The sequence below is a fragment of the Lygodium microphyllum genome, chromosome 22, assembly GCF_053477565.2.
Source record: "Lygodium microphyllum isolate KBCC chromosome 22, Lygodium_microphyllum_v1.1.10, whole genome shotgun sequence".
Classification (NCBI taxonomy): domain Eukaryota; kingdom Viridiplantae; phylum Streptophyta; class Polypodiopsida; order Schizaeales; family Lygodiaceae; genus Lygodium; species Lygodium microphyllum.
Window position 1 is genome coordinate 135474850 of NC_141156.1, and position 23503 is coordinate 135498352.

The 23503-nt window shown below is 40.2% G+C and overlaps 1 protein-coding gene across 9 annotated transcripts in view; it reads left to right on the forward strand.

Annotated features, from left to right (window-relative positions):
* Positions 1 to 22555, forward strand: part of ELF9 (RNA binding (RRM/RBD/RNP motifs) family protein) — an 80612-nt gene extending 58057 nt beyond the window's left edge. For 6 of the 9 annotated variants that reach the window (XM_087662909.1, XM_087662908.1, XM_087662914.1 and 3 more), the window contains 5 exons: positions 5326 to 5402; positions 5705 to 5785; positions 5876 to 5967; positions 21728 to 21892; positions 22022 to 22555. In XM_087662909.1, coding sequence (XP_087519035.1) covers positions 5326 to 5402; positions 5705 to 5785; positions 5876 to 5967; positions 21728 to 21851 — 374 coding nt within the window. In that variant the 3' untranslated portion in view covers positions 21852 to 21892; positions 22022 to 22555. Of the gene's footprint in view, positions 1 to 5325; positions 5516 to 5704; positions 5786 to 5875; positions 5968 to 21727; positions 21893 to 21973 lie in introns of those variants that run through there. The other 3 variants (XM_087662913.1, XM_087662915.1, XM_087662916.1) reach the window with 3 other exon arrangements.
* The last annotated feature ends 948 nt before the right edge of the window (positions 22556 to 23503 follow it).

Below are 23503 nucleotides of genomic sequence, written 5' to 3' on the forward strand. Positions count from 1 at the left end.
TTTAAAATCATCTAACAAAGTACTTAATTCATTATTAACATTCGCAAACATAAGAAAATTGTTGCTTTATATTATAGAAAGTAAAAGTGTTCTGTACAGGAAGAGGCCATAACATATATACTTCACAAACTTCCGTCTTTTTCAGCTTCTGAACTTCAATAGAACACAGCAAAGGATTATCAGATACTTCATGTTCACCTTGAATAACAAAAGTCTTACCATCCCTTTCAAATTCCAGTGTAATATGATGGTAACTACGTTTTAAGGATGGTTCCAATCCCCATAGCCACTCCCTCCCTAGAGCAATATCAGCTCTTTCCATGTTCATAATTTGGAAATCAAGTTTATCTTTATATCCTTGAATCTCAATTTCCAAATTGGATACCATTGTATCCCATATTTTATTGTCTCGGCCTTGCATCATACGAACAATATATTGATGCCCACTCTTTTGTTGGGGAAGTTTCAATTTTTTGACAAGTGCATAATTTATAAAATTATGTGTAGCAAAGTCATCAATCATGACTCTAACTCTCTTTCCAGCTATCAATCCATGTACTCTAAGTAAATCATGTGGCCCAAAAGTAGGTTGCCACATAGAAGTTGACATACAACACTTGTGTTGTACATCCATGTGCAGGACCTCTAAAGATTTATACCTTTCATGCCCCTTTAATTCTAAGGTCTGCACTACATGGATTTGTTTTTCTTTTCCCTTGCCCTTGTCCTTATCCCTTCCTTTGTCTTCCCCCTTTTTCTTTTGAGGGCAATTCCAAGCAGCATGGTTAGGGGATAGGCAGTTGAAACACAACTTTTCTTTTTTGGCCTTATCAAAGTCATTAGGACTTAACTTTGGCCTCACATATGGTTTCTTTTCAAAAGGTTGTTTTTTACCCTTAAAAAATGGCATTTTCCTTTTAAATTTGCCCACAAATTTTGAGGTTTCCAATTCCTTAGACTTGGGCTCCGTATCAGTGAGACTAGTGAGAGTACCTGGACACATACTATCTTCATTGATCAATGCAAATTTAATTGCCTCTTCCAGCGTCTTAGGTGAACTTCTTTTTACTTCCTTTTTGCAGGCTTTATCTAGTCCCCTAATGAATCCTCTTGTCTTTTGAAATTCATCTATTCCTTTCAAAATTTTTTAGGATTATCTCACGATATTCCTCCAAATATGTCAGCAGGGGTCTTCCCTTTTGTCTGACATAATCCCAATCTTCCCAATTTCTTTCCATTTCATTTTCAGGATTCTTTTAAAAAGACGGATTCAAATTGAGCCCAAGTTTCAGGTATTTTATTTGCCTCCTTTAAAGTTCGCCACCACTTATATGCTTTGGGCCCCAAAGTTAAACTAGCCTCCAGTGCTTGGAGATGTGGTGGGGTATTTTTAAGTTTATGTAAATCTTCCCATTTTTGGAGGAGATTAAAGATTGTATCTTTATTTCTATCTTTTTCCTCCCCGTGAAACTGAGGGGGTTTCATATCCTTTAGAACTAGATTATCCCTCAATTTGTGGTGGGGTTCCTTAGGATCTCGCATAGTCACATCTAAATCTTTCGATGAAGATGGGACATCCGAGGTTTCTATCTTATTTTTATCTCTTTCTAACAATAAAGTTAATTGAGATTTTATTTCAGTGAGTGTTCGAGTTAGAAATTCCATTTGAACCCCCTGAGCCTGTACACGAGTAGTAAGATCATCAAATTGTTCTCGTGTAGCAAAAAATTCTTCCCATTGTTCCTCTTGCATTTCCGATTCATGGGGATCTACCATAGGGTGGTCCCCAGAACTAGAACCTTCCATTACTCTCTCTTTCCCGTTTTCTGCCATTAATAAACTCGAATTGAAAAGCAAAGATAAGAAATTTGCATACAAAGTAAAGTACTTCCCTGGTTTTAATGGCGGGCAGTTGTTGCTGGTTTGTAAATAAACCCGAAGAGTAAGGAAGAAATTTTATCTTCCGAACAAAGTCGATCACGCAGGAAATGGAGCTTCTTTGCAGAAACAACTAGTATTCAGCCCCCTTCTTAATGATCACGCAGGCCATCAATGCGCCTTTCCTGAACTTGTTCTCTACTGAGCTTGTACTTGTGATGCAAGTGCAGTCGGGGCTGGTGAGAGAAATTCCAGAATGTGCAGTCGACTGGTCACAAAAGAACCAGAAAATAATGTCAGTTTCACGCAACTGGAGGGCCAGCCTGCGGAAAGGGGAACAAGGCGTCAGGTCCGTTGATGCGCTTTATGATGGGCTCGAACCAAAATTCAGCACGCGATCTAGACACGACGTTAGATATAACATTAAATATCACTTTAATGTCACATACAGGATCTACTACCTAGTGAAGCCTTTGATTGTTTGACACTCCTTTCCATGGTTACATCTTTTAGTGCTTCTTTTCCATGTCATTGCCTCTTCGGAGGCCATCTTGGAGGCTATTCATGTTCCAGGTTTTCAGCTAGACATGTATCTCACTCTTCTTCTTTAAGTGCTATCTTTTTTTCCCATCAACATCAACATTTTGGGGACCTTCTCCTTCCATTATTCGATGGTAAGAGAGGGTGATCTATAGTTTTTCCTTCCACGCTGAGAAGGGGCAGCTTCTTCTTTTGCTAGTGACAGTGATGATATTTCTAGATTTTGTTTCATACCTTTTATATTGTACATTATGGATATTTGTACATTCATCCGCATTGTTAGGATGACATGATTGAAAAAGGGCGCTTGGGCAAGTGCACAATTGTCCTGCGAGGACATTGTCCAAGTGACACCCTTGCATCGCATTTTGCATGAGCATGAAAACTTGTATCTCCCTTTGCATTACCCCATGCATTGGCATTTTGCTCATGTAAACATGTATTTGTGCACATTTATCCCTTTTTGGTCACCCTTGGAGTGGTTGACTCTGGATCCACCATACTCTTGGCATTGCACATGATAGTCTTCAAAGGGCAATTTTTTTCTATGCTTGCATGTTGGCTTTGCTTGTCTTGCTTGCTCACACGATGTATTACTTTTCTCCCCACATATTTTTCATATTATTGGCACATACACACCATTAGGAATCCCTAGACACTTATCCTAGTAGTGTGTGGGATTCGTTTTATTTGCTTTATGAAGGTAGTGGGGCTATCCATTCTTATTTTTCGTACTTCGGGGCACACTGACTCAATGGGATGAATAGTAATATGAAACCCTCACTTAATGTTGAAACTTGTGACAATCTAGAATAAAGCCTTCAAAAGAAAAAAAGAAAAAAAAGGTCCATTGTTGATTCCATCTGTCTTTGTAGGACTTGGTAGACCCTTGGGTAGCTGATGAGCATCCTTGGTCCGATACCTTGGCCTCTCTGGGGTGATCACGTAGGCTCCCTTGGTAAGATAACCATTGCTTGTGTAGTCTTGGTAATTCATTGGACAGTCGACGCATACCCTTTGTCGGATGCCTTGGCGGCTTTGGGGTCGGATGCCTTGGGATAAAAAGAAAATAAATTACAAGGGTTTATTTCTCATGGGCCAGTTTTGGGCCTGAGAGAGGATGTTGAGCTAAAATGCATTAGCCTGACTTAAACAACCCCAAAACATGCTTAATTAATGAAGAAACCTTCCTATTTTAAAAAGAAACACGATCTTAGAGAGTTATAGTGTCCCACATGAAAAACCCTAATTTGAATGCCCCAAAGTTTCTATAAATAGGCATGCAATCCAACACTCTTGTTTGCGGAGGGCATCTCATCTCAAGCTGCCCATTGCTGTCTATATTTGTCTGGTGCCTGTTTGGAGTCTCCATTGCGCATTTTATATCGATTTGGACACCTCATTCGTATCATGGCATGTAAGCAATTTTCGGGTAAGTTCATTAATTTTTATAGTAAATAGAATGTGATTGAAAAGAAAATAGAGGGTAAAAAAGAGATATCAATACTTAATTTTTAGCACTTCATATTTGTTTTTTGTTATTTTTTGAATTTATATTAAATAAAATGATTAAAAAAATTTGCTGATTAGACACATTGCCTACAACTGGTAAATTGTTGAACTATTGTGTTTGTGATCGACCACTGTTGTACAGACTGCCACATCATCATACTTGCGTTTTTGCTTCCATCAGCCTACCACGTTGTCATGCCTACATTTTTGCTTTTGTTAGGGTGTCACGTCATCATCAGCTTGCTATAGTTTTTCTCTCTCAATTACGTAGGTTTTTAGGCTTTCTCTCTCCTTACTGCCCGTTTGCATCAGATCCAGTCTCATTTGGCTGTGTTTGCTGGCGTTCGACACATGGAGGCTGCCTTGCTGCAATTCGGGATCTGTTTGGAGTACACCACACTCTCCAGCTCATAACCTTTGCCCTGATCCCAAAGATACGAGAGTTTGAGGCTCAGTATTCATTGCATAGTGTGTTTGCTGCATGAGCATTGTATATTCAGTAGTCATTCACTCTATTATTCATTGTGTTCACTATCTCTGAGTTATCCTAACCCTAATTGCGTTTTGTTTTTATCAGTCTGTACTTTTTCGTACAATTGGTTGTGTGTTTTCTGCGTTTAGAGCATTTCTTCATAGTTTCCAACTTCAACCAACCAGAGTTAAAACATCTTTACACTTCTAAGAAATTGAAGCTATACTGATTGCATAGTTTGAGGTTCATCTAGAGGTGTTACATGATACTCATGCAGTGTACCAGATAATGACAGAATGAAGAGAATCAATAAGAAGGCATTGCTGCTAAGGGAACAGGTTGTGCTGCTTTAGCACTTTGTATGTATCAGTACTAGGCTTCAAATACAACAATGGTTAAATTATAAAGGGACTTGCTCTCAGCTCCATAGTACTCCTCAGATATGGTCCTGCAACAATAATCATGCTTATAAGTAGCGTTGAACGATTCTAGAATGTCTTGTCATGCCTTGGGTGTGGCAAAATCTGGACCAGTCAGAATTTTCACATAATTGAAAAAGACCCAACCTGTAAAGGTGTGATCAGATGTAGTGTATGCTGGGAGAACAGTTCGGTTGACTTTGAGCCAGCCCAAATTATAAAGACAACACGTGCCATATGGTGTGGAGCCTTGTTCTTGCAATTTGGCAAATTTATTTCCGTCTTTCTCTCTTTCAGAAGTTCTTTCTTAAAAACCAAAAACCAAAAACCCAAAAACAAAACCACCCCCCCCCCCCCCCCCCCCCCCAAAACACACACACAAAAAAAACCTGCGCGGTGTTTCGGCTTGGTATTTGGAATTTTCTCAAAAGGTTGGGGGAAAACTGGAAATAAATTTAAAGTGAGGAATACTTATCAGTGTCCACTGCCTTTGTTTGGCTACAGGTGGCTTCGATGATGCTAAGAAGCAGCAAGCAATGGGTGTGCTTCTGAAAAACATGTTCACACAGCAGGAGTTGGTGGTATGTATGGATTTAAGTGCTGACAGAGAAGTGCATGCACAGTCAGTAAATTTTAAAACAGAGATTATTCTGGATTAAAGTACAAACAGTTAAGATACACGACCTCCCTTTTTGGGTTTTCATTTGAAGGTTGTAAACATGTTCATGCAAATGATCTCTACTGTCTCTCTAAATTCTAAGTTGGTCATTGCTTTTAAATCAATAATAACAAGTAAATGAAATTTGAGCTGGTGATTATTAACTCGAGACTATTGCTCTTTCTGTATGTAGAGGATTTAAGGCTTTCTAATGCTTGTTTTCAGGAGGACCCGAATCTGCTCTCAGATTTGGAGGCAGACATAACTGAAGAGTGTAGCAAACTTGGTGCTATTGAGAAAATTCGTGTATGTGATTTTATACTTGGTGGTGCATTGCATGGAACCTTATAGGTATAATATTTCACAAGTCTTACAAAATTTCCCATTTCTCTGTAGATCTATGACAATAACTCACAAGGGCTAGTTCTGGTCAAATTTAAAGATAGACAAAGTGGCCTAAAGTGTATTCAGATTATGAATGGTCGCTGGTAAGCACACTATTTTATCTACCTTAGTCAATCCCTTTAAATTTTTTAGAAGTCAATTATCATGGTGATTACAATTTCTTTTTTTGTGTTCTTTTTCTTTGGGTTATTTGCTTAACAAGCCATCCTCAGTGTGCACCAAAACATGATACTAAAAAGATATTCAATACATCATTGTTTAAGGAAAATTCTTATCAATTTTCAAAAGATCTCAGTGCCCTTCTTCCATCCTCCATTTTCTGAGAAAGCTCCAGTGCTTGAGACATGGAAACATTTGTACGTGTTTGGGTTCCAAATCAGAAGTAGCAAATAGGACTGGGTATACGCCATGAAAATGAACTGAAATTCTGCACTAAGCTTCCTCTTTCATCAGGACATTCTAGCTAGTAGGATATCCCAAGTGGTATAGAAGGCATTTGTGTATTGAAACATTTTCTTAAACCAGAGCAGCCTCTGCCAGCCATAATTTTTTGACAGTAGCTTTCTAATATATGATACCCAGACCAAGCTTACCTAAACTGCAAAGCTTCCATAAGAACTCTCAAATGATATTTGGAAAAAGAGAGTTTTATCAGCCTAAGCTTGAGTTACAAATTAATTTCCATCAGGCAGCTACATCCCATTACGGGGATCTGCAACCTCAGTATCTCCATACACAGCAGCGGAGAGCGAGTATGGTAGCATATAGTAACCTGGTCAATAGAAATCTTTGCCATATGAACTAACCAAATTTCTTATGCATGGATTAGGGTTTTCCAGAGATATGTTGTAAGTTACAAACATTGACCTTTGTGTAGTGGTGTAGAGTCTGATGTAATGGATAAAATTGCATCATCATGTTGTGATGTATTTATGTTTTGTGCAAACAACATTCTGGTGGGATTCATGATAATGACTCTTATCTCTCACGTGAGACTAGAATGGGATGATGTGTGTTGGAAATAATAAATTGATGTCTATAAAGAGTTGGTTGTGCAAACCATGTGATAAAGCAAGAAAAGTTGACCAGAATCATGGCAAAATGCCAATACTTGTGCAGTCATCATTTGAGTTTGCATTCACATGTCTACACAACTCAAGCCTTGAAATTGGCCCCTCCAAGAAACAACTTGAATTGTGGGATGCTAATTTTTTTTTTCTTCAAACAGGGTAAAAGTCAAAATGTGATGCATTCATACACCAAGTTTGCATTACATGCACGTGGTCAAGTATTTTAATGTTTCTTGTAATTTATACTCTACTGTGAAAGCCCCAAGAACTAGCTGAAATGAAGAACCTTTGCTTAAGTACTGCCGCTTGGAGGGAACATGTTTGGTGGGCAATAAGAATACAATTGTAGGCACTTCTCTAATAATAGAGGTTCTTGGTGATCCCAATCATTACAAGAATTTTAAGCTCAGTTTGGGCCCTTTTAGGTTGGAGAGAGAGAGAGAGAGAGAGAGAGAGAGAGAGAGAGAGGCCAACGCTAGATAGAATAAGTTTTCTTTTTCCAGAACATAGTCTCTCTCTAGAGATACCTGACAGACTGACATTTTGAAGTTCTCACGTTTTGGTGTTAATAATGTTACATTGAGCCATGACAAGGATCTTTTACCCACGTATTTTTAAAACTACAATTCACAATAAGGCGTGACCGTAGTCTTTGTTGTGCTATGAAAGATTATGTTGAGGTCTCTCCTCCATACTTGCTGTGCTTTGGGATAGTCCCATAGATAGTGCCTTTTTATCCCCTCTCACTCACCATCCCCCACACATGCCACTGGGTCCTTGCGATATGTGAGCCAAGCATAAACTAGTAAGCTCTTATGAGCCAATAGCGATAGGAAGAGGGATATGTTTCTAGACCTAAAGCTGTCATCTAGCCGGCTCTATAGGTTTGATAGTAAATAATTTATGATGCCATGCCTTTGCCAAGGGGAGGTAGTTGTTGGCTATGCTTTTATCATGCTCATTTGAATCCTCCTTCTCAGCTTGATAGTGTAGGCAAAGAGGGACATGTTGCATGGGCTATCCAGGGACGGATCCCCCAACACTCGCTCTCTTAGATTCCATTCTAATCTTTGGAGGGGCCTCCTTTGATAAGCTGAATGTGTCCATCCATCTAGTAGGTAGGTGGCTAGGTCGGGACACTTCCCCTTATAGTGTGCCACAACTCCAATACTTTGTCTAGAGCATCTTGTGAACTCTATTTGGTCCAAGTTCTCACACGAAAGGTGTTGAGAATTAGGCAATCACACCCAATGTAGCCCCTTTGTATGGAGTAGTTGGGCTAAGGATATATAGGCTTGCTCAATCCCATAAGCATAGTGGTGGAAAGTGCTGCCTATCCTAAAGCTATAAAACACTGTACTTGTCTATCATTTGATGGCAATGTCATAGTACTTTTGTCCTTTCACTCAAGTGTCAGTGTCATTGCCTACACACACAAGATTGTGTTTATGAGTTCAAGCCTCCATCTTGGAACCTAATTCACTTGTGTGACAGTCATTAACTACAATCAATGTAATTATGAGTTTTCTCTTTTTCTTCTATCCACCAAAGCCATACTCTAGATCTGTCTTTTTGATATGATATTAGAGCTTAGCTGAGCATGGCTTAGCTCTACTCTGCTCCTCTAGTCTCTCTTTACCTTTGGTTAGTTCATTGTTAGCTCATGATTTCATTTCTCACCCTTAGCTTCACTTTACCTTCTTGTCTGTCATAGCTAAACTGGACCAGCAACGCTTGGAGCTTTCATAACTCTCTGATACATCAGTGATTTCGTCTTTGCTGTCATATCTGTGCCTGTTTACTATGGTACAGTCTGATCTACCTCTGTGCATCGTGATACATCCTGCGAGTATAGGGCATTTCAAGCCCATTGTACGATCTCTCTCCCCACTAGAGGGTTCTTCAAATGATGTACTACAGCTCCTGCTATAAGCAAAAAATCAGATCTATAGAAAACCCTAAACAAAGACTCCATAACCAAGTACTCTTCAAGCTCTTTTCCACTTCATTTTCTCATTGGTTCCAGCACATTGAAGGTTCTGTCACTCGGATCTAAAGTTTCTAGCAAGTCAAACCTTAGGAAGAAGATTTTAAGTAATCCACTTGAATTCAAGCAGTCCACCTGAAGATCAAGAAGACCACTTGAAATCAGGCAACATCAAGCCTAAAATCAAGCTAGTATCTTTTGATACTATTTAGCTCGTGTTTGTTGACATAGCCAAAGACAACTTATTTCTGAGAATCTTGGTGTTGATTTATTGCTGTTTGAGTCACTCCAGCATGGGCAAAGACTCTCCTACATGTCGCTTTAAAGGAGTCGGGTTCCATACTTGGCAGACTTGCATAAAGCTTATCCTGATGAAAAAGGCCTTATGCGCTATCACCAATGGACAAGAGAAGAAGCCCTGGGATGTTGCCCTTGTTGCAATTTGGCAAAAGAATGACAACAAGGCTCAAGCCATCATAAAGCTTGAGTTAGATGACAGCTATATCCACCATGTGGATGCCTGTGACATGTCCCATGACACTTGGGATAGATTGGACACATTGTTTGGTGCCTAGTCAAAGTCCTTAAAGTATGGTCTATTAATTGAATTTTTTAGACTGGACATGAAGCCTAATACATCCTTGGCATCTCATGTGAACTACATGGAAAGTCTTCTAACCCAGCTTGCAGGAATAAATCTAAAAATGGATGAAGATATATGTATTGGTGTCTTGTTAAAAAGTTTACCTCCAGATTATGAGAATGTTTCAATCACCTTAATCAATATGCCAAACCCTAAATTGGTTGACATTAAGGTCTCCTTGTTAGAAGAAGAAAAGAAGATTAAAGGAAAAGAAGAAACTACAAAAGATGGACAATTGTTGTATGTCAGTAACATGAATAAAGGCAAAAAGAACCAGCTAATTTGTGACTTCTGCAAAAGGATCGGACATACTGAGAAGTTATGTCATGCCAGGAAGAGGCCTTAGAAGGCCTATCTTGCAGTTGTGAAGGAAGAAGAAGACCATGGAGCAAAAGAAGAAGAAGAAGAAGACGACCATGAGGAGCAGAAGGACAAGCCGCACCAATCCTTCTATTTTCAGTTTTCTGATAGACTTTTTTGAAGCCTTGTATTACCTTGCTTTAATGCTCCTTTTTTATAAGCTTGTAAACTCCTCATGTAACCTGGTACAAAAGCCTCTATACACTTTGTCACTATGTTTTCGGTACCCACACTTAGCTTTGTTTGCAACAACCTTTGGATGATTACCCTATTTGTGGTGTGCCCACACTTTGTAGGAGGTTGCTCACTAAGGCTTCTACACACTTTGTGCCTTTCTGGTTGTGATTGAGGAGGGGTGTTGAGAATTAGGCAATCACACCCAGTGTAGCTCCTTTGTATGGAGCAGTTGGGCTAAGGATATGCATACTTGCTCAATCCTATAAGCACAATGGTGGAAAGTGCTATCTATCCTAAAGCTATAAAGCATTGTACTTGTCTATCATTTGATGGCAATGTCATAGTACTTTTGTTCTTTCACTCAAGTATCAGTGTCATTGCTTACACACACAAGATTGTGTTTAATAGTCCAAGCTTCCATCTTGGAATCTAATTCACTTGTGTGACAGTTATTAACTACAGTCAATGTAATCATGAGTTTTCTCTTTCTCTTCCATTCACCATAGCCATACTCTAGATCCGTCTTTCTAACAAAAGGCGACTATCCTCAAGCATAAAGTTGAATGTGGTGTCTTTGCCTAGTTGCAATGACCATGAGAAGGATGCCCCCTCTAGAGAAGAGACTAATCCAAGTATGGGAAGTGTTTATATTCATCCTCTAGTCAGGAAGTACTTCCTTTATCATCGATGATAGTTTCGGTTCTTGTAAGACCTTGTAATGCATGCCTTTGAATCCATATTGTAGCTCCTAAAACATAGATCAGTCTCCCATTGAAGTAGTAGCGTGTATAGTGTTAGAAGTTGAAGGGGATGCAATGGCAGTGGAGAAGGAGAAGAGGAAGATGCGGGAGAGAAGAGCACACACAATGTAGGTGTTGTCAAGAATGATATGACAGCCTTATTGCACTATCTCATATATATGAATAAAGAATATGGGTGGTCAGTGTATAGGGGCAGGCCCAAGGGCCTTTTACCCCAACAACCTCCCACTAAAAGGCCAATGGGCAAGGGAGTGAAAAAACAAAGAAAAAAGAAAAAGAGACAAGGTGAGGAATCATGACATCTCACTTAACACCCAATCGGAAAGCAAGCTGTGCAATAAGCGGGAACCTTTGTGAAAGAAGAATCAAGCATCCTCGAGTCCATGATATCCAGGAGATAAGTGATCCCGCAGCTCCATATAGCGGAGCAATCTAAGAATGCTTCTCATAAAGCAAGCACAACTCATGAGTGCAAGGCTGTAATGCATAAGCATCAGAGTAGCGCATAGCATTAGCGTGGCGCATAGAGAGAACTGAGAGCACATAGACTATCCAAAGTCAATCATAGAAGAAGGGCCAGCATCCCGTCAGACGGGGTCTCAAGATAGTATGTGGCCAAAGAACTAAAGTACTAAAACTATGAGAAAAAGTTGAGAAAGAAAAGAAAACATTCACATTATTTAAATAATTTGAAAAATAAGAGGTAGAGACTAAGAAGAAGAAGAAGAATCTCCCCCTCTTCGTTGGTAAAACATACAAGCCTCCTTTACTTGGAGATGGAAGAAAATGGATCCTCTCTTTTATTTCTTGGTTTTAGGAATTTATTCCCCCCATTGTGTTGTCATTAGTCATGTTAATTTAGTGACATTTGCAATTTTTTCACAAAAGTAACACATCCTCTTAAATTTTTTATTGTGAGTAATTACTTTATGTTTTATTTATTTTCTATCCTCTCTCTCTCTCTCTCTCTCTCTCTCCCCTTCAGAGTCAATACAAATAACGGCTTAAGCCATTAGATCTTCGATGTGTATCGTCAAGCTCATATCTTCTAGCGATCCAAACCTTGGATTGGTGTGTCCAATGTCAAGTTCATGTTGGGACGAGTGACATGATGTGTTTGTGTGGTCTCGCATGAGGGGACCCGAAGGGCATGCATATGCTCTAGTGGAGGAATCTTGGTGTCACGACAAGCTATCCATGGAGGTTGTGGGTACCATATGCTTGTGAGAATAACCTGGTTGGCAACCACCACACTTCTTGTTAGTGAAAGCCTTGCTGAGCTCCAAAAAAGAAGCTTGTGTTTGATGTTTAGAAGAAGGGGTGCCAATTTCTTCTCTAAAGTGATGTCAATCCCCACATGGTATCTAAGATATCTCACCACGGTCCTAGAAGTGGCCCATATGAAGTTTTGATATGAGAATAACCTGGTTGGTAACTGTGACATTAATGTCACATTAAATATCACTTTAATATCACATTAATGTCACTTTAATGTCACATTCAATGTTTGTGACCTTAATGTCACATTAATGTCACATTTCCTTCCCCTTAAGAGTCGGTTTCCTCCTCGAAAACGATACTTGGAAGGTCTAACTGTAAATCGGGAAACCTTTTCTTTAAAGTACTTACTCGCTCCCATGTTGAGCTTTCTTCTGAACAATCTTTCCCTTAGTAGCTGATGCATTAGTGAGGCCAAAAGGCATCACCAAAAAATCATAATGCCCGTATCTAGTAGGAAATGCTGTCTTGGGAACATCTTGTGCCTTAATTCTTACTTGGTGATAGCCTGATCTTAAATCTATCTTTGTGAAGAATTTTGCTCCTTGCAATTGATCAAAAAGATCTTCCATTCTGGGCATAGGAAATTTATTCTTCACCGTTATTTTATTAAGTGCTCTATAGTCAACACAAAGTCGCATAGAACCATCTTTTTTCTTTACTAATAAAATTGGTGAAGCCCAAGGTGAATTATACCCTTTATCAAGGTAATCCTTCATTTGTCTTTCAACTTCTTGATGTTGTGTTTCACTTAACCTATACGGTGGTTTAGAAATAGGGTGTGTATCCTTATTTATGTCAATTGGGTGATTTATAGCACCTCTATCTCGTGGAAGGCCACTTGGTAAATCAGAAGGAAACACATCTTTAAAATCATCTAACAAACTACTTAATTCATTATTAACATTCAACTCACAAACATAAGAAAATTGTTGCTTTATATTACAGAAAGTAAAAGTGTTCTGTACAGGAAGAGACCATAACATATATACCTCACAAACTTTCTTCTTTATTAGCTTCTCAACTTCAGTAGAACACAGCAAAGGATTATCAGATATTTCATGCTCACCTTGAATGACAAAAGTCTTACCATCCCTTTCAAATTCCAGTGTATTATGATGGTAACTACGTTTTAAGGATGGTTCCAATCCCCATAGCCACTCCCTCCCTAGAGCAATATCCGCTCTTTCCATATTCATAATTTGGAAGTCAAGTTTATCTTTATATCCTTGAATCTCAATTTCCAAATTGGATACCATTGTATCCCATATTTTATTGTCTTGGCCTTGCATCATACGAACAATATATTGATGCCCACTCTTTTGTTGGGAAAGTTTCAATTTTTTGACAAGTGCATAATTTATAAAATTATGTGTAGCAGAGTCATCAATCATGACTCTAACTGTCTTTCCAGCTATTAATCCATGTACTCTAAGTAAATCATGTGGCCCAAAAGTAGGCTGCCACATAGAAGTTGACATACAACACTTGTGTTGTATATCCATATGCAAGACCTTTAAAGATTTGTACTTTTCATGCCCCTTTAATTCTAAGGTTTGCACTACACATTAATGTCACATTCAATGTTTGTGACCTTAATGTCACATTAATGTCACAGTAACCATCACAATTCTTGTTAGTGAAAGCCTTGGTGAGCTCCAAAAAAGAAGCTTGTGTTTGATGTTTAGAAGAAGGGGTGCTAATTTCTTCTCTAAAGTGATGCCAATCCCCACATGGCATCTAAGATATCTCACCACAGTCCTAGAAGTGGCCCATGTGAAGTTTTGATGTGGCCACCATTGCAATGACACAAGATCCCAAGTATCATTTGCATATAGAGATTTAATCTCTTCCTGTATAGCAAGCTCCCACTTATTGCTGAACTCACATGACTTGGCCTCTTTGTATATAAGAGGCTCACCCTCATTTGTAAGCATCACATAATGCAAGGAGGGGTCAAACCTATGTGGTTGCCTTCTTACGCGTGTAGACGTGTGTACCCAATGATCAACATTTTCAGGAATTGGGTCTACATTTGGAGGTATATTATTTTCAACATTTATTGGCTGTTATAAGCCATTTTCAGCATGCTGTTCATGCTGTATAGCACTTTCATTTTCATTTCCACCACTTGCATTTTCATAATCAGCAAGCCTATCTTGCTGTCCATGACCTCCTTGTGCTTCTATTTGCTGTCTATCATCATCTGGCTCAAAAATAACCGGCTGATCATCAGTTTCAGCCTGTGGTACAGCACCATGAGGCTCATTTTCTGAAGTAATAGGTAGCTCCAAACTTTTAAACTTCACATTTTTCATATCTTTATTAGAGGCTAAAGTACCTTTCAGCAATTTTGCCTCATTAAACACAACATTACGGCTGCAAATAATTTTCTTGGACTGAGGTAACCACACTCTGTAGCCAAATTCACCCTCATCACCATAGCCCATGAAAATGCCTTTGGTGGATTTTGGGTCAAGTTTGTTTCTCAGCTCATCCCTAACATGCATAAAAGTATCACAACCAAATATGCGTAAATGGTCATATGAGGCCAATTTGCCAGACCAAACCTCCTCAGGGATGCCATTATTTAAGGACTTGTTTGAAGAGTGGTTGCAAATGTGAACCGCGGTTTTGAACGCCTCTCCCCAAAATGCATGAGGGAGATTAGCAGTGGAGAGTATGCATTGCACTCTTTCACATAAAGTCCTATTATATCTTTCAGCCACCCCATTTGAAGAAGGGTTGTAAGGGGCTGTAAGCTCCCTCTTAATACCATGTAAGTCATAAAAGGACTTGAATTTAATTGATGTGAACTCACCCCCATTATTAATTCTCAAGCATTTCAGCTTTCTACCTGTTTGAGTGGTCACAAATGTATGAAAAGTTTTAAAAACAGCAAACATTTCACTTTTTCTTTTTCAGCAAGTACACCCAAATCTTTTTGGAATAATCATCAATAAAGGAGACAAAATATGCAGCACCACCCAATTATTTCAGGGGCATACTACATACATCAGAATGCACTAAGTCCAAGACATTTGACTTACGAGAGACCCCAGAGTAAAAGGGATTTCTTATTTGCTTTCCAAACTGACACTCATTACAAAAGTCAAGTTTAGAGCCTTTTCCATCAACCCTCTTCAGAGAGGTAAGGACATCGAGTCCTTTTTGGCTCATATGGCCTAATCTCTTACGCCATAACTCCAAGTGGCTGCAAATTTCAGCAACTGCAAGAAACTTGCCATTTAAGGCTTTACAGTGCAAACAATACAAAGTGCCCTTCTTGGTTTCTTTTGCAATTAGCATGGAACCCTTTTTTACTTTCCACAAACCACCACCAAACAGTGTGGTGTAGCCATGCAAGTCAAGCTGACCAACAGATAGTAAACTCTTTTTAATGCCAGTCACATATCTGACATCTTTCAACACAAGCTCTTGACCATTGTCTAAAGACAAGTGTACAGTGCCAATCCCATCAATGCTGCAAGCATGGTTATTTCCAAGATACACCTTTCCATAACTGTCTGCATTGAATATAGCAAAACACTCCAAGCAAGTAGTTACATGGAAAGAGGCACCAGAGTCTACAATCCAAGTCTAAGTGACACCATCATCAACTAACAAGAGTTTATCAATCACATCAGCCTTGGTAATCTGGATATCCTACATGTGACATACAAGGGCATCATAATCAACTGCACATAATACATCAGCCTCTGTATTTGAAAGCTCCTCTATGACCACACTAGAGGCCACATTGGCCTTTTCTTTGCCTTTGGTTGTCTCCGATGCATCTATCTTTTCTTCCTCCTTTTTCTTTTTATCTCCTGCATTTTTCTCTCTCATGTTTTTTCTTGTAGTACCTACAATTAGGTTTCTTGTGGCCCTTCCGACCACAGTGATAGCAAGTAATGTCACTCTTTTCCTTTCCTTTGCTCTTGCTCATGTATCTGTGCCCCCTGCATTTGCATTTTTCTTGCCCTCAACTTATCATCAAAGTCCAAATTTGCATCTTTGAGCTGATTTAAAATCCCTGTAAATGCACTCAAGTGCTCAGCTGCAGGCTTTGATGCATCTAGTCGCATATTCACCAATTTGCACATTAAATGCATCTGATTAATAGGTGTAGTGATCTCATAAGTAGTTTTCAGCTTCTCCCATATTGCATAACCTGTATCTAAACCCTTCATGTTTGTCAGAATGTCATCAGTGACACCCATCTTTATGTAAGCCACAACCTTTTTATTCACTCTGGCCCAATTTGCATCAGACATTAGTGCGGGTTTATCTTCCTGCAAAGCATCCTCACAATCCTTTAGGAACAAAATGTCCTGCATACGGTCTTTCCAAAGGTCAAAGCCATGACCATCAAACCATTTGATCTCCATCAAACTCTTGATGTCTGAATTGGAAGAAGTTGCAGCCATTTTATCATGAACACAAGAGTAAATGCACTAATTTGCAAAAGCACAAGCTGAACCAACAAAATGCAATGCTGTTCTTTCTCAACCAGAAATAAATCTCTGCTGTTTGTACATGAACCAGCCACTACACGGGCAAAAAATACAGAAATTTACCACCCCAAAATTTCAAGTCCAAAATTGCATAAATGTTAGCCAATCTAACCCAGCTGAGCAAAAATTTGCCAATATATGAAAAGCCCCAAATTTTCGAGATCCAATGTCAAGAAATGTTACTCAAAAGAGCAAAATTTTGGCTAATGTGGCAAAATTCCCAAATTAATTGAGGTCACCACTTGCAATGTTTGCAATTTCTGACTCGAAAATCATTGACAGGCATGAATGATGTCAAATCTGGGAAAAGCCCCAAATATCTGGGCTCGAATTTGCACAAATTTATGGCTCGTACTCCAACGCGTGAACCCTCGTCAAAGGGAAGGAATTCAAAGGGGATTTGAAAGAAAATAAAAAAATGATTTACGGAATGATTGGGGGGGTGGGGGGGGGGGGTCCCGTTGACCTTGCCCCATCACGTCAGATGCTTGCCTGTTGGCGCCACCTGCCTGTCGCCCATCATGCGACCGCTGCGTCTATCTTTACGTTGGTTTCGTCCACCGGTCAGTCGTCGCCTGCCCAACTCGCTGCAGCCGTTTGATCCACGACGCAAATGCCCAATTGCTAGTCGCCTAGTTGTTTGCCCATTACGTTTGCCTTCACGTCAACCTGCAGCCGTCGTTTGCAGGAGTGAGTGAGAGAGAGTGTGACAGCTGGAGAGAGAGTGAGCAGAGTGAAAGTACTATTCAGTCAGAGTGTACCAACAATTTGTTGGTACACAAAGAATAAAATGTATTTATACTCAGGGCACGTAAAGAGTGCATTCACATGTACAATGTGCGTGTACTAATACACGGGGGGTTTAAACCGGGCCTTTATCCCAACAGTCCTCGATCTATTGGGATCTTATCAAAACGTGCCTTATCTTGGGTTTTAGGGAGACTATGGTATCAAGGGATAGGCTAGCAAGACTTACCGAGAGATTAATTCACCTCATTCCCAAGGGAAGTTAGATAGGTTGGGAGTCTTTTAGTGGATCCTAGCAAGGCTATATAGTAATCTGTAGCCGCTTGCCCCCATCTCTAGAGGACCTTGTGCAATGGATCCATTAGCTCTTCTGAGTCTCGTACACCTTATCTAGAGTGTTTTTGGCCTCTAATGTGAAAAAAATATCTGTTAACCTTGTCTCTAGATCAAGTCTAAAAGGAAGCTCTTGCTTGAAACTCATACTCTTGAGTTGCCTTCTTTCATGGCATCAATCTTTGCTCTAGTAACGTGCAAACTCTCAGCCACCCAATGCAACTTGGATATCTCTCCTCCCTTTGTATGCAACTAGTCATGCTCTAGTGGTCCTCTCCCTCTCTAGAAGCTGTCATCTAAGTCTCTAGCTGCCCCTCTAGCTGAGAAAGGCTTGGATATCTGAATTCATGCAACTAACTCTCTAAGATCATCATCATAGAACAGGTGCTTTGGAATCCTGACACTAGAGTGGTGTCCTTAGACTCTCAAAAAGAACTAGCTGAACCAGTGAATGATTTGAGAGTGTTGTGCCTAGTACGATGCCTACTAGCTTGCCCCTATCTCGCAGGCGAGTCATCCACATCAAATCGATCCATCTTGGAGAAAGTCCCAGCTCCTACTACCCTATCTATCCTGGACAATAGAAGTGAGCATGTGGATTTGCCAAACTTTCCGTTTGAGAACTAGATTGAGGTAACTTCAAATCTCCAAGTATGCCAGATATCTGGTAGAGGTAACCATCCTATCTTCATTTAACAAAAACAATTGGCTTTCAAGCCAGTCCTGAACCAAGGAGGGATTGTAGGAAATGAAGCCTCAACCATTGTCTGAAAGCCAAATATATGAATCCTCTCTTATTTTGTGGATTATGGGAGATGAATCTAGACCCATGTAACTATGAGTTCATAGCTTATGCGGTTGTAAAAGAGTGACACATGAGGTCTCTAATGAAGTAAAATGGCAACTTGTGCATGCCTATATCAGAAGCATCTTTCTTACAATAAATAATATCTTTTACATCTATCTCAAGTCTATCTTGCTCTCTAGACACCCCATCACAGCCCGCATGCATGCTGAAAAGCCAAAAACCAAAAAGGAAAAAAAGAAATCCCCCAACACACATACCACCACCCATGTGGACACATTGTGAGCACCTTGAGATCTTATCCTTCATAGCCAAGCTCTCAAGCTCATGACACATGTTGACTCCAAATCTAACAGTTATCTATGGGATTGTCTAAAAGCTCAGGAGGAAGAGCTCTTAGATGGTCTTTCATAGGATAGTAGAGACTATGGCTGCAATTTGAGGGGTAGTAGCTTGGGTCATAGATAGAGGCCCAATATGGGGTTATAAGGATGTTTGGGGGAGCCACTCTCTTTTTAATGTTGGCCAGAATTTGATTGAGATCTTGACTCTAGATTACTTGGAGGCATGATGGACTTGGAGACAATCTCACAGATGGGAGTTGATTGCTAGTATCATTGCTTGGTATATTTGGATGACAAGGTGTAGGCATGCTATTGATTTATAGTATGTTTCCACTCCCGACTCTTTCTATGGTTTGAACAGAGATTAACCATACTCTCCAGGGGAGATGCTACAGGGTGGTTTTGAGAAAATAAGGAGAGATGCTTCCTTGTAGATATGGGCTTTTCGCACATTCTTTCACTTAGCCCCTCACATTTGGCACTATATCCCATCATATTTGTTATTCAGACAACCAATGTTTTTATAATGTACTCAGTGGCTCTACATGGCGTCCGTTGTACTTTGTTTTTCACCTCAGTGGAATTTCCCAAGAGGTGTCATTAATAGAATTTTCTTTTCTCTAACAAAAAAGTTTCTCTCTCTAATCAGAAAGATGAGTTGATTGATTGCTTGACTGAAAATGTGAATGGCCAGTAGAACCATGTCCTTCCACCACAAAGCTGCTCCAGGTTTGCAGTGATTATATCCATGCAACTGAAAGAGCCACAAAAGGTCATGTAGGTAAAAACTACTGCTTTCCCTTTTGTGTAATTCATTGATTTAGAAACTAAAGGAGACAATATCAACCTCCACAAACATTTATCACATGTGCCCTTTGTCAGAGTGCAGCGGTGTGGAAGGGTAGGACTGAGAGAGAGAGAACGCAGAGAGAAAAGGGAGAGAAAGAGACAGTGTACAATGAAGATCTGCTGTATAAAGAATGCTGAATACAAAGATATACACGGGCACAGTGCGCTGGACTGCGTGTCTCCACCTCGACGATGCGACCTGCTGTCCACCTCGAAGTCTGCTGCAGTCTGCACTGTCTGCTGTCTGAAATCTGTGAACAGAGACAGAAATCTGCACGGCACCGGTCTGTAATCTACGACAGAGAAGAATGGACAGACTGCTGGAAACGTCGGCAATATATAGCCGAAAAACTGCCTGAAATGGGGCGCCAGAAATAGGGCGCAGCCTGGAGTAAGTCGGCTGCAGGCAGTCGGACTGCCACGTGGCAGTCCGACTGCACAGTCCGACTGTGCAGCAGCCTGCTGGTCCGACTGTGCAGGCCTGCCTGCCCACCAAACAGGCTATGATCTCTAACACCCTTTTCTTTAGCCCTATCTCTGAACTCAGGATCCACAATAAAAGCTGATCCATGCATTCATGAGCTATCAGAGTTCCACCTATCCACACCTAAACGATGAATTTGCTTACATGCCTCATCATCAGGTGCCAATTCCTATGACTTCTCATTCAATCTGTCGATGGCCTCATCTAGCTTGCCAATGCAAGGCTTCTATAGTGTCAACATGCCATGTCATCCCAAAAATTTGAGCTATTCACCTTTTTTCATGCATAGAGTACATGTAGGCTTATGTTTGCCAAAATTGATGAGGTGAACTCATTGCTAATGAACAAGTGCCTCAAGACACCACCATATCCCCTCAATTGGCCTAGCATGTAAAAGTTAAAGGCAAACCTTTTGTTAGAGTATTTCTAAAGCATTTGCTTGATCTTTGATAGAATTGATGGCAAATGAATTGGTGATTCAAGACAAAGGTCACCATTTGGGCTTTTGTTCAATGATGGGAGCAATCGATATTAAGTTATCGATATCCTTTTGCATGTTATTGAAGCAATGCACCATGTAGAATGAGACAATGATGTTGACAATAACATTGAACAGTAGCATTTGCTGCCTTGTTTGCAACCTCCCCATCTATGACAAAGCCCACAACAAGTGTTGGGCCAATAAGCTCAATGCTAGTAACCCACTTTGGTGCAAGTGCATTTGCACTCTTTCTTGTCCTAGATGCATCACGTGAAGATATTAAAATACATCCCCCTAAGGGAATAAGCAACTGTGCCATTAATGGATTTCTTTCATGTGTTACTCCAACACTAGGAACTATTTATGGAATGGGTGCTGCGAAGGCCCAAGTCACCTATGATGTAGGTAGTGTCACAAGAGTTGCGTGGTCAATTGCAACATGTTGTGATCTAGATGCAAGTTATGCTTGTTGACCCACCACATGGTCATGAAGCTCTCTTGGCTTCTCTAAGCTCACTTTCAACCAAAACTGCACCTCGGATTATGAGCATAGCATTGGAGCCATCTTCATGGCATGAGCATCACAATGCTCAGATTTAGGAGACGAACATGGCATACCAAGACCATTAGCTTAACATGATTGTGGTCTAATATTCAAAATTTCCTTCTTTCAGAGTCACATGCAGAGCATTATAGGTAGTCTTATATTTATGCTGCAAAACCTGACTTCTGGAGATCTTTGTCTTCGGTATGTTAGGCACACAGGTCTGTAACCAAGCCCAACAAATTAATCCCTAAGCTTAATTTTCATAACAATTCCTCTACATTGATGGGCATGGTTATTACTCCCCTGGTGTTTGTTGCAAATGCTAGGATATTTCTACATATGGTTTTAGCTGAGAGGCTGTTGTATGCTTGGCAAAATGTGTTTATACTCTTAAAAACTTGCTCTCCCTATCTGTGTGCCCATGCATCTGATTTGTCATGTCATGTGTTGTCAACTTCAGGTTTGGTGGCAGACAAATTGAAGCACTGGAGGATGATGGACTAGTGAATTATGCTCTTCTGAAGGATGCTGCAGAGGAGGCATCAAGATTGGAAAAGTTCGGGGCTGAGCTAGAAGCTGACTGATATAAGTGACAGCTTGTATATAACACAATCATGCAATTGAGGTAAATAATGTAATTCCATAAGGGAGGGTCCTAGTTTTCTTGAAATCCTGGACATGCTTCATGTCTAAGAGATTTCTACAGGTCAAATTGTTCTATCCAAGCTTCAACCTGTTTGGTACCTGTCTGCAGTTTTGGTGGAATCCGTGTGCTAACTACACTGTCTGCAATTGAAGTAAGGCTGACAGTTTCCCATAAGAAAGATACAGAGAGAGGAAGGTACAATAGCTACACTTTTTCCTCGGAAACAGAGAAAGGGTGGATGATACAGCTACCGTGCGTGCTGCTCACGTTAGGTGCTCTGTCAGCAAGTTGAGTCTGTGGTTGGGTGTTGCAGACGTAAATAGGATGTTCACTGATGAGTAAAGAGAGAAAAAATCAGATAGTTTCATGGTGGGGATCTTTCCAAAGCCAGATTTAACATGCAGAGATTGCAATCAATCTCTCTCTCTCTCTCTCTCTCTCTCTCTCTCTGTGACAACACACTCACAAGTTGTTTCCTATTTCTTTTTTAATTTACTACATGATGAGGATATCCTTTGGACATGATGTATCTGCTGCATTAGATCTTATAGGTCAATCCACAAATGTGCTGCAAACTCAGGTCTTATAGGTCTTTATGGCCTTTGACAAACATTTATAACTTTTTTTGCTAATATACTCTCTTTTTTTCTTAATGCTAGCACACCTCTCTCTCTCTCTCTCTCTCTCTCTCTCTCTCTCTCTTGCGCGCGCGCACACGCATGTAACCATCACATGTATGACAGTACTGACCGAGCAAGCATTATATCTTCGCGCCAATGTCACATTAATACATTTCAGGGCACCACCTTTCATCTTGTTCCTTGCTGTCTCGTCCACACTTACTGTAAGGACAGCCTTTTGTGGGTCAAAAAGTCTGTTGGGTCTTGTAGCCACAATAAAGATGATCAGCTAAAATGATCATAAACTGTATAAATTTGGCTGTACCAACGCAATGCCACAAGGTCTTTGCATTATCTTTGGAAGTATTACACAGAATTTTGTGTTCCTTGACAATCCATTTTGCCTAGAACTGGTAAGATGAATTGTAATGAAACGGTTTATGCGCGTGGGTGTGGTGTGCTTGTGCGTGGGCATGTGAGTGTAGGGTGTGGGCGTGGGTGTGGGCATGGGTGCATGTGTGCGTCATCTGAGAGAGAGAGAGAGAGAGAGAGAGAGAGAGAGAGAGAGAGAGATTAACGTCTACATAAGGCCAATGTGGCCTATGTGACAAAATCCAGAGTACATCCGTGTCTAATGTCATCTCATCAGTAAGGTAAAGATAACATTATAAATAAGTGGGTGGCCTATGAAACAATACGGAAAATAACTATACGATGGGACTATGCTAGGGTTGAACCATGTGTAGTGTTGCTCCATCAATAGAAAGAAAAAGGAAAGGAAAGGAGAACTAGATCTGAAAGAACCATGTACAAAAGTGTGGTGGAGACTACGGGCCGTAGCTGATCTCAAGATTTGCACATGATCTCAGCTATGATGCAGTCCCTAGTTGCTTTACTGTAGAGAGAGAGAGAGAGAGAGAGAGAGAGAGAGAGAGAGAGAGAGAGAGAGAGAGAGAGAGAGGTCTCGACC